Source organism: Nothoprocta perdicaria, unplaced genomic scaffold (assembly GCF_003342845.1).
Source record: "Nothoprocta perdicaria isolate Ctin4 unplaced genomic scaffold, notPer1 scaffold_244, whole genome shotgun sequence".
Lineage (NCBI taxonomy): Eukaryota > Metazoa > Chordata > Aves > Tinamiformes > Tinamidae > Nothoprocta > Nothoprocta perdicaria.
The window spans coordinates 12,649-22,698 of record NW_020455471.1 but is presented as its reverse complement, the minus strand read 5'-3'; the positions used below and the strand labels follow the sequence as shown (position 1 = coordinate 22,698).

Sequence of the window (10,050 nt, the reverse complement as noted above, 5' to 3'; positions counted from 1 at the left end):
CGGGCAGGCCTGGGCGGCGCCGTGCGCGCCTCGTGTGGTGGGGGGGCCGCACGTGGGGCCGGCTGCAGGGACGGGGCTCGCGCCCTCCTCTCCCGCTGGAGGCGCTCCATCCGTCCATCCATCCGTCCATCCATCCATCCATCCATCCATCCATCCATCCATCCCCTCACACGGGGGTCACGGCGTTCCCTGTGCCTCCATGGGCCGCTCTCTGTCCCCCGATGGGGGGTCCCCCTAGGGCTGTGCTCTACCGAGGGGAAAACCGGGGTGCAAATCCTGCCTCTGGTCTCTTGTTCGCAAGAGCTGGAGGAGCGGGCAGAGCCCCGCTCCGGAGGGAAGGGAAGAGGGAAGAGCCAAGCGATGCTGCGCTGCAGCGGCAGGGAGAGTGAAGGGACGTGCTGGGCTGCCCTGCCACCCTTTTGGTGGAGAGCAAGGTGGGGATGGCCCTGCGAGCCGCTGCTGAACCAGGGCCCTCGCGGCACTCTGCCAGGCGGCTGTGTGGTTTCTTTCCTTGTTCTGCTTGGCATTTACACAGATTCTTTCCTTTTCCTGCCTCCCAGGAGCAGCAGCCCAGCTGGACAGACGACCTGCCCTCGTGCCATCTCTCTGGGGTGGGCTCCGCTCCAAACCGTTCCTACAGCGCGGACGGCAAGGGCACAGAGGGGCACCCCTTGGAAGATAACTGGTTAAAGTTCAGGTAGGTGAGGTGCGTGCGGGACACGGGGCAGGTGTTTGGCTTGTCTCAGTAGCACCTGAAAGCACAGGGAGGGGGGCAGAGCGTGCAGGAGTTGCCTGGAGAAACCTGTTACATCTGCCCTCTTTTTGTGTCGCAGGCATCTGTGACCTCTTTGCTTCCACCCTCTCTGACAGGAGCGAGAACAACTGCTACCTCTATGGTGTCTTCAATGGCTACGATGGCAACCGAGTCACCAACTTTGTGGGTCAGAGGCTCTCGGCAGAGCTGCTCTTGGGGCAGCTACACGCGGACCACAGCGATGCTGACGTGCGCCGCGTTCTGCTGCAGGTAAGTWAGATTTGGCTGAGAGCAGCCCCTGCTTCCCACCCCCTTGGTTTTGCCAGCGGGGAAAAGCAACCAGTTTCTGGAGGATGGGGAACATCTGCCAGTAGCGGAGATAGGCGACAGCGCTTGTGCCGAGCAGCTGCACTGCTTTGTTTCACTCCCACCTCGTCCCCGTGTGTCCCCCTGGCTCAGCCCCCTGCTAAGAGCTCGGTGGGAAGCTGCAGGCAGCCCTCGCTGGACACGCAGGGACAAGCCAACCTGTGGAGGAGATGACAATGACTAGAAGTGAATACTTGCTGTGTGCAGAGATGGATCTGTGAGTCTACCTTCTGGAGTGATAAGAGCTRAGTTATTAGAATCAACACACAAAAGTAGACAGGTCTCTGGCATCACTCTGAGCATAACTTGTGTATTTTTATCTCCTGTTKTGTGTATTGCACATTGTTTTTACAAGCTGCTAATTAGTTGCATCAAAATAATTGTGCTTAGGTATGTTGTAGTGATCATGAATACAGCAATCAGCCGTTCTTGTGAGCCAGTGTTGGTGTGGGGGTGGGTAGCTTGAAAGCTCTGCAGMTGATAGATAACAGCTCAGTCTCTCTTATGATCTCTTTTAGGCTTTTGATGTGGTGGAAAGGAGCTTCCTGGAGTCCATTGATGATGCTTTGGCAGAGAAAGCCAGCCTGCAGTCCCAGCTACCAGAGGTAACGTAGCCTTACGGTCTCTAAAACGGAGATGGTGGGAGGTCCCTTCCTCCAAATTTCTGGATAAGTGTTGGAGACAATAGTCTGGTCCAAGGGAAGCTRTAGTTGAAAAATTCTCACTTTTTAGTTCTGTCCCACCAGGGGTCTGTGAAGTCTTCACTTCATAGCAAGTGTCTTGGTCCAGTTCCCAGTGTGTCCTTATTGACCCTGTGTAGTCATTGTTAGTCYGTTCAGAAGAGGAGCGAAGAACTGAATGTATCACAGAGATGAGAGTTCCCTCTGTGCCCGTGGCTCTGCCAGCACAAGCCATATGGCACAGTCAGCAGGGCTCACATTTGCATGGCATCTGGGCAGATGTGGCTACTGCTCTTAAGATTCTGGGGGTGACAGGTCCAGTTCACTCGATCAGAGCTGTGTTATTTGTTGGGATGTTTCTTTTTCTCAGCCCTGTGGCAAGACTGCATAAAGACAGTTCCCTCTGTGCAGCATTTGGAATCCAGCTGTGGTTTCTGGGTTGTGAACTGTGTGTTTAAGCTTCCTCCGGTGTCTTGGCTTCCAGGGTGTCCCTCACCACCAGCTGCCTCCTCAATACCAGAAGATTGTGGAGAGATTGAAGGTTGTAGAGCAGGAGATCTCCGGAGGAGCCATGGCGATTGTGGCTGTTGTCCTCAACAACAAGCTCTATATCGCCAACGTGGGTGAGTTGTTCTTTGTCAGCTCTTCGGTCTTGGCCTTTCTGAGGGTGGCAGCAGTTCTAGGAACTGAAAGAAATCTGAAYTTGAGGGGCAGGAAGCAGTTTTCTGGGTCTTTAGACATGAACTTTGGTGTTTATCTCTGTAAATATTGGCTCATATAACACACATGTCCAAAGAAGAGAGAGAAAATGACAAGTGAGTCAGGAGCAGGTTCAGTGAGAAGTGGGGAGCCTTCTTTTGAGCTCCAGCTCCAGCCTGGATGAAGAACCAGCAGGCCTGCAGCACTGTGAGCATGGCTGCTTTTAGGACATTATGGTGAAACAGTAGACAAGCCTTTCTCTTCCTTCCTGATTCTCCTTTTCCACTTCTCCTCATCATTGGGATGTGTTCTGCGTCTCGACGGTGGCCTCACATCACTGCTTCTGCCGCAGGTACCAACCGGGCGCTGCTCTGCAAGTCCACGGTGGACGGGCTGCAGGTGACTCAGCTCAACGTGGACCACACGACCGAGAACGAGGATGAACTTTTCCGCTTCTCCCAGCTGGGTGAGTGTTGGGTTGCATGCTCTTATCTGAGATCTCGTGGCCCACTTGATCTGTGTTACCAGAATGACTCAAGCTACTGGAAACAATAAACTGGCCACAAAAGAAGCTCCTCGTGGGTTGCAGTTTCAAATTACAAGTTTACTGCCTCCTTTTTGTTTTTTTTTTTTCTTTTCTGTAAATTTAGCCACTGTGAGGTTACAGAGCAAGTCAGCTCAGCTCCCTGAACCAACAGAAAGCTGTCCATTTTTTCCCCACACGTTTTCAGGGTTRGTTTTGCGTCCAGCTGCCAAACTGAACCTGGTTTGCCCTCCAGCTGGGCAAGTGCTAGAGCTTGTTTGAAGGCAAGAGGAAAAGCGCCCGGCCAGAGGGTAGAGGAAGGAAGGGCAGTGTGTGACTGCCCCTGTGGAGGCAAACCACAGTTACGCTGGGTTAAGTTCTGCCTAATGCCTCACCCTGGGGATGGTGCGTTTCAAGATGCCTTTGTGCAAACTGTTGCAAAATAAAAATAAAGGCTGCGTTTCAGATAGCAGCAGGCTAAGTGCTGCTCTTTACTGGTGTCCTATCAGTAGCTATTGAGGTCTGTGTAATACAGRCATTTTGCTTCAGGCCATTTTCCTTTTACTTTACTGTGTGTTTTCTTTGTCTAGAACTAGCCCAATTCATTTGTGTGGTTGTTAGTACTAAATTCTTCTCATTGAGATGCTGATGTCCTGGGTAGGGCTAATATGTCATTCTTCATTATCTTTGTCTAGTAAATATATTCTTATCTAATAAGRCTGTTGATACAGTAATTTGCTGCTGCAAAACCTTATCTTCCTTTGCATTGCTCTTCAGTTTTCTCTTTTTTTTTCTCCATAATCTTGTGGTAGCGACATGTACCATGAAATAGAAAAATGAGGATGGAGATCTAGGGAAAGAGCCTTCAACTGCCTTTTCACTTCCCAAATAACTGTGTGGAGTTGAGCTGTGGCCTGTAGCAGAACAGCAGTTTGCTCAATTTATCCACCTTTTTAACCCGACAGCAGTCACAGAACCATAGAATCACAGGATAGTAGAGGTTGGAAGGGACCTCTGGAGATCTCTAGATCTCTAGAGATCTGTGGATGATCTCTAGAGGTCCCTTGCAACCTTAACCATTCTGTGAGCTCATCTAGTCCAAGCCCGTGCTCCAGCAGGGACACCCGGAGCACAGGGCGGAATCCAGGCGGGTTTGGGAGATCTCCAGAGAAGGAGACTCCGCAACCTCCCTGGGCAGCCTGTGCTAGGGCTCTGTCACCCTCACAGGGAAGAAGTTCTTCCCCATATGGAGAAAAAAATGCCTGTGTTTCAAGTTGTACCCGTTACACCTTGTCCTATCWCTGGTCACCACAGAGCAGAGTTTGGCCCCATCCTTGCTRCATTCTCCTGTCAGGTATTTGTACATGTTGATCAGATCCCCTCTCAGTCTCCTCTCTCCCTAGCAGAGGAGAGAGCCTGTGGAGCCAGCCAGTGAGCAGAGGCGCTGTTGGGGCCCAAAGGAGGTGACTGTAGGGCCAAGCTGTGGGGTAGTGGTTGAAAACACTTGGGGGCCACACGTGTCGTGCTGCAGCCTGCGCTGCCTCCGCGCAGGGCAGCGCGGGAGGGCATCGTGCCCGTGCKGTTGTCAGCGCAGCGCGTTGAAGCCCCACGAGTGCTGCAGAGGGAGCCAGCACGCGGGCAGGGAGCCCCCYGTGCCCGTCAGTAACATGTGGCCCCTGCCGTGGCCGCGCACAGGAGCCAGGCCGGGTGCCAGGGTGAGTCAGCCTGGCGCTGCAGCACGTGCCAGAGACGTCTCACTGCTGCGGTAGGTGTGGAGCCATCTGTGCAGCRAGGGCTGGCTTGATTCAGGGGGAGAGTTTCACTTGGAGCCCTGCCTTCACCTTGTGCGGAGGAGTCGGGCCTAGATAACATCTCAAAGCAGCCTCTTCTGCCTCTTAGCTCTCAGTGTGTAGAGGGAGGAATTGCCAGAACAGACCRCTTAAGTGGCTTGTCTGTTCCCAGTCCTTTTTTAAGTAGTAGCTGCTCCCGGATGGTCCCAGCTTTCACAGAATGGTCAAGGTAGGAAAGGGCCTCTGGAGATCATATAGTCCAACCCTCTGCTCAAGCAGAGACCGCTAGAGCACGTGGCACAGGGTGGCATCCAGGCTCTTTCCAATGGGTTACCTTTCTAATCCCTCCCAAAATTGAGTTATACACTGAAGCAGAGGCATGTTACCTTAAACTTTCTTGAGATAAATACTTAATTGCKCCCTGTCTTAGCTTTTAGGAGTAGGCAGAACTGAATTCAAACAATTGGCAAATATTTTGGCTTTTATAGATAACTTCCCAACTCCACCTCCCCACCACTACCCCACCCCAAAAGAGCTTAATAGGGAAATTGTCAGATGGGGGTTAGGAGCAGGGTTCAATAGCAGGTGAAAAAGAAATGGAGCAGAATCCTCCACATATTTGCTTTCCTCCCAGTCTGGCTTTCCTCCTCCTGTCACAAAGTGCGGAGCTGACAGGCACTGATGCTCCACTGCCTTTTCAATGAAAAGCCTGTGTCCAGGCCAGCTGCCGCTGGTGGCCTTGGCTTAGGACATGGGCTTTGTCTCAGAACCAGCCATTGCATCTCGAGTGGGTAGGTCRGGCTGTGTGCAGCTCTCCTCTCTCCTTCCCAGGCCACAACTAATGAGAAAGTGCCTCACTGAACAGAGCAAGCTGTTCTTCCTGTCCTTCTTCTTGGGCTCCTAATGAACCTTTGATATCTGACGTTGATATTTCTTTCCTCATTGCTCAATGTGTATGGCTGTATATATAGCCACAAGAAGTCCTGCAAAGTTTCCAAAGTGTCAATGAACTTTTATTTTCTCCTTTTCCTTCAATCTTGCAGGCTTGGATGCAGGGAAAATAAAACAAGTGGGAACCATTCGCGGGCAGGAGAGCACGCGGCGCATCGGCGATTACAAAGTCAAGTATGGCTATACAGATATCGAGCTGCTCAGGTTAGAAAAACTCACCTTTGTGGTTTTAGTCCCTCTTTCTGTTCATGGCCCTGCCCTCTCGCCTGCTACACTGCCCTTAGGTGCTACATACGTTGTCTCTTCTCAGTGCTGCTAAGTCTAAACCCATCATAGCGGAGCCTGAAATCCACGGAGGGCACTCGCTGGATGGCGTGACTGGTTTCTTGGTGCTGATGTCGGAAGGGCTCTACAAAGCCCTGGAGGCAGCTCACGGGCCTGGACAGGCCAATCAGGTGAGTGGTCCCGGGTGGGAAACACTCCTGTGGCTCCTGGCTTGTCCCAGTGGTGCCAACTCCTCTGGCACAGACTTTCTTCCCCATCTGTCCTGTGAGTGTCCCCCGGGCTGGATCTGTGCTCCCCTATCCCAGGCGGTGATAAATGAGAGAGCTGCTTTGCTGATCCAGGTCTTCCAGGCAGCTTTCTGTCCTTTAGGAGTAAGTCCATTGAGGAGAATGGGCTGATTCCAGGTGCAAAGGCAAATATCACTGAGTGAGACTGGTATGCACAACAGCCAGATGAGCTGCTSTAAAGTCTTAGGCCAGAGAGCTGGAAAAAGCTTTCCCTCGAACCCTTCCTGAAGCATTCCCCCCTTTTTCCTTGCGTGTGTGTTTGTGCCCAGGAGATTGCAGCCATGATAGCCACGGAGTTTGCGAAGCAGACGTCCCTGGATGCCGTGGCGCAGGCGGTGGTGGACCGGGTGAAGCGGATCCACTGCGACACCTTCGCCAGCGGCGGGGAGCGCTCCAAGTTCTGCCCCCGGCACGAGGACATGACGCTGCTTGTGCGGAATTTCGGGTACCCCCTGGGTGAGATGAGCCAGCCCACGCTGACACCAACGCAAGGTAAGTGGGGAGGGGAACAAAAAATCAAACAGAGGGAGGAGAAGAGGTCTCTTGATCCAGTGCTATGTTAGGAGGAAGGACCCTCAGCGTAGAAGGTATTTTCTTGTTGAAGTTTTGGGGGTTTGTTTGCTTCCAGGCCCAGGAGCCTGGGACATTTTGAACAAATGCAATACGTTTAGGAAAGACAGTTTAGTGCAGGTTCTTTCCTTGGGATTTGCAGCTTCCTCTGACCATTCATCACCCTGTACATGCCCGGTCAGTCATGTCTTGACAGGATTGGTAATTCTGTTTTCTCCCTTCGCAGGAGGCCGTGTCTACCCAGTCTCCGTGCCATATTCCAGCTCCCAAAGCACAAGCAAGACCAGCGTCACGCTGTCCCTCGTCATGCCTTCCCAAGGCCAGATGGTCAATGGTGCCCACAGCAGCTCTACCCTGGATGAAGCCACCCCCACCCTCACTAAGTAAGTACCGTGCCCTGTGAGAGCCGCAATCCTTTGCTTCCTTGTGCCTCACCCTGCGTCATGGCATTGGAAAGCAGAGGCAGCTGCCCGTTACCCGTCACTAGTTCCTGTGTCTGTAGCGTGGCCCTCCTGACTGCCGYACCACGCTATGTGTGCGACCAGCCCGATGGGCTCTCGAAGGGCCCTGAGTGAGGAGTGGCAGTGGGTGAAGCAGGAGCTGAAGGCAGCCCTGAGGAGGTGCTGCTGGAGAGCGGCGTGGCAGCCCTGCCCGTGGCGTCTCGGTGCTCAGCGTGCTGGGCGCTGYGCGTGCAGGGCAGGCTTTGGTAAGGAGCAGGGGCAGCGCAGGGCACTGCTGGAGCTGCCAGAGGAGCTGTGCTGCACAGGCTGGCTTGCTCAGAGAATAAAGAGGAGAAAAGCAGGTCTGTCTGCATCCACTTTGCGGGCTCACGCTATGGGCTCCGCTTTCAGTTCAGCCTTCGGTGTGGGGTGGTGCCTGTGCAGGGTGCGGAGTGAAGAAGCTCTCTGGTTTTTGTGCTCTGGTAGCTCCAGGAAAAAAAGAATGAAGCTGACATACCCGAGGTGCTTGGCTGTAACACAGGTCACAATAGAATGGATTTGTCTTGCTGGCAGTTTTTCCTGTAAAGATCATCCTGCAGGGGTGGGGGGAGGCCAGCAGATCGCATGCCTTGCTTGTTTTCTCCTTTTCTCTGCTCCTCAAAAGCCTGCTTGTACTTAAGGCCCTTCAGTTAAAGGTGAGATGGGCGTCTTTGGCACTCATCAGTTCCAGGCAATGCTGAACACAGCTAATGCTCCGACAGAGCGAGGGGCTGCAACTTTTTACCTGTGAGAGCTTGATCTGTGAGGAAAAAAGTAGACATGTCCACGTCCAAAGCATCAGCTGGGGGAAACAGAGATGCTCACGTCTGTTCTCTCCGTGTCTCTCCGCAGTCAGAGCCCCACGGTGACTCTGCAGTCCACCAACACCCACACGCAGAGCAGCAGCTCCAGTTCGGATGGGGGCCTCTTTCGCTCCCGGCCCGCGCACTCGCTGCAGCCCGACGAGGACGGCCGCGTGGAGCCCTACGTGGACTTTGCCGAGTTCTACCGCCTGTGGAACATGGACCACGGCGAGCAAGGGGCCCTGACTGTCTCCTGAGGCGAGGAGGYGCCTCCTGCGGCCCCGCTGCGCTCAGCTCCGTGAGCAAAGACCGAGGCGAGGAGGAGAGAGCCGCAGCCAACGGCTGCGACGCGGGGCCGGGGCGCCCGCGCGGTGCTCACGCGTTGCCTGTGCCTTGCACCCTCTCCCGAGCAGCCTCCTTCCCTTGGAAGGCCTGCGAGTCGGGAAGGGCTCTGGAGCGCTCCCCTCGCTGCGAGTCGGGCTGCACCGAGGGCTCCTTTCCGGGTGCCGCGAGAGAAGGGGCCGGTGCAGAGGCTGGGTGCCTGTGTGGGAGGGCGCGTGTGCGCGCCGGGGTGCTGCTGTCACAATGTTTCCACAACTCCGCTCGTCGTGCTGTGACTCCCCTGTTCAACTCCATAGAAGATACCTCTATTTTGCAGAATAAATAACTTATAGCTACACTCATTGGCACCTATGTGGCTTGCTCTCTTACTTGCATCAGACGTGTGTGGGTGTGACAGCTCTTGCCGCTGAAACCCTGTATTTCCCCAGAACAGGGTGCAGCTCGGAGCAGGCAGGTTGCTGCCTTAAACCTCACCTGACCCTGTGCTGGTGACTGTCAAAGCAGCGCTCTGTCTTAGACTCATGTGCCTGGTTCTRTCCCCAGCTTCTGACTCGGAGTTAAAATACAAATCTGGCTTATGCGGCAGGGCAAAAAGCAGGGCTTTTCTCTTGGTGCAGGCTCGATGTGCTAACCTGGTAGGGCCGGGGAGGGCTTGCATGTGCAGCCCTCTTTAAGCAGCCTGCTGGTGCTGAGCCGAGGGGCTGTGCTGTGCATGTTGGCTGTACTGAAGGCTGTAGCTGTGCAGCGAGGCGCCTGCCCTGGAGCTGCAGAGGTGCCTCCCGCCTCAGAGCTGGCTGCTGAGCTGAGGAGCAGGGATGAATGGGCTGCCAAAGCGTCCCTGAAACGCTGCCCTTCAGTTTGGTGTCCTGACAGCAGGCGGCAAGGCAGCCCCTGCTTCCCTCCCGCTCCAGGCTCCAAGCTGGGCTCTGCCCATCCCTGGGGAGCTCGGCTTTCATAAGCGGTGCACAGAGGCCTCCGGGAAGGCCGCTGCTCCAGCCCTCCGTGCAAAAATGTGGTGCAGCCCTCAACAGAAGGAAAAGATGACCATGGAAGTACAGATGAGGGAATGAGCCTGAATCTTCTGGACTCACTTCTGCTTCCAGACTTGGTCACTGCAGGGCAGTGGCAGTAAGCGAGGGCAAGGATGAATGAGCAGAGGAGGCCACGGTTAGTGCCAACGCAGAGCCCAGCCAGCCTTGGTGCGGGCACAGTCAGGGCGTTTGTGGTGTGCAAGGGTAGGACAGGGTGGAGGGGGATAAATGAAATAGCTCTGAGCGCCCTAGGGCAGGATCTGAGCACGGGGAGAAATATGCGGGCGGGATCGGGGTGCTGGGACGTGCTCGGTGCCTTGGCACAGAGGGAGCCCCCAGGGTGCAGGTGGGTGCTCTGGGGCTGCCCCACTCTGGGTCTGACTTTGCCCTGCGGGGATCTGGGGGAATCATGTGGGGCGCTCAACTGCCCCGCTGCTTGCAGGCGCCCTCGTTTCTGTGCCTGCCAGGAGGGCTGGGAGTGCTGCAGGCA

General features: G+C 54.7%; 1 protein-coding gene across 1 annotated transcript in view; it reads left to right on the top strand.

The window, feature by feature from the left end:
* TAB1 (TGF-beta activated kinase 1 (MAP3K7) binding protein 1) overlaps nt 1–8,539 on the top strand; it is a 13,217-nt gene extending 4,678 nt beyond the window's left edge. The window contains exons 2-11 of the mRNA XM_026039852.1: nt 561–697; nt 871–1,024; nt 1,639–1,725; nt 2,285–2,423; nt 2,852–2,965; nt 5,856–5,967; nt 6,074–6,218; nt 6,605–6,827; nt 7,132–7,288; nt 8,237–8,539. Of these exons, the coding sequence (XP_025895637.1) occupies nt 561–697; nt 871–1,024; nt 1,639–1,725; nt 2,285–2,423; nt 2,852–2,965; nt 5,856–5,967; nt 6,074–6,218; nt 6,605–6,827; nt 7,132–7,288; nt 8,237–8,444 (1,476 nt within the window). The 3' untranslated portion in view covers nt 8,445–8,539. The remainder of the gene's footprint in view (nt 1–560; nt 698–870; nt 1,025–1,638; nt 1,726–2,284; nt 2,424–2,851; nt 2,966–5,855; nt 5,968–6,073; nt 6,219–6,604; nt 6,828–7,131; nt 7,289–8,236) is intronic.
* Nucleotides 8,540–10,050: the final 1,511 nt, after the last annotated feature.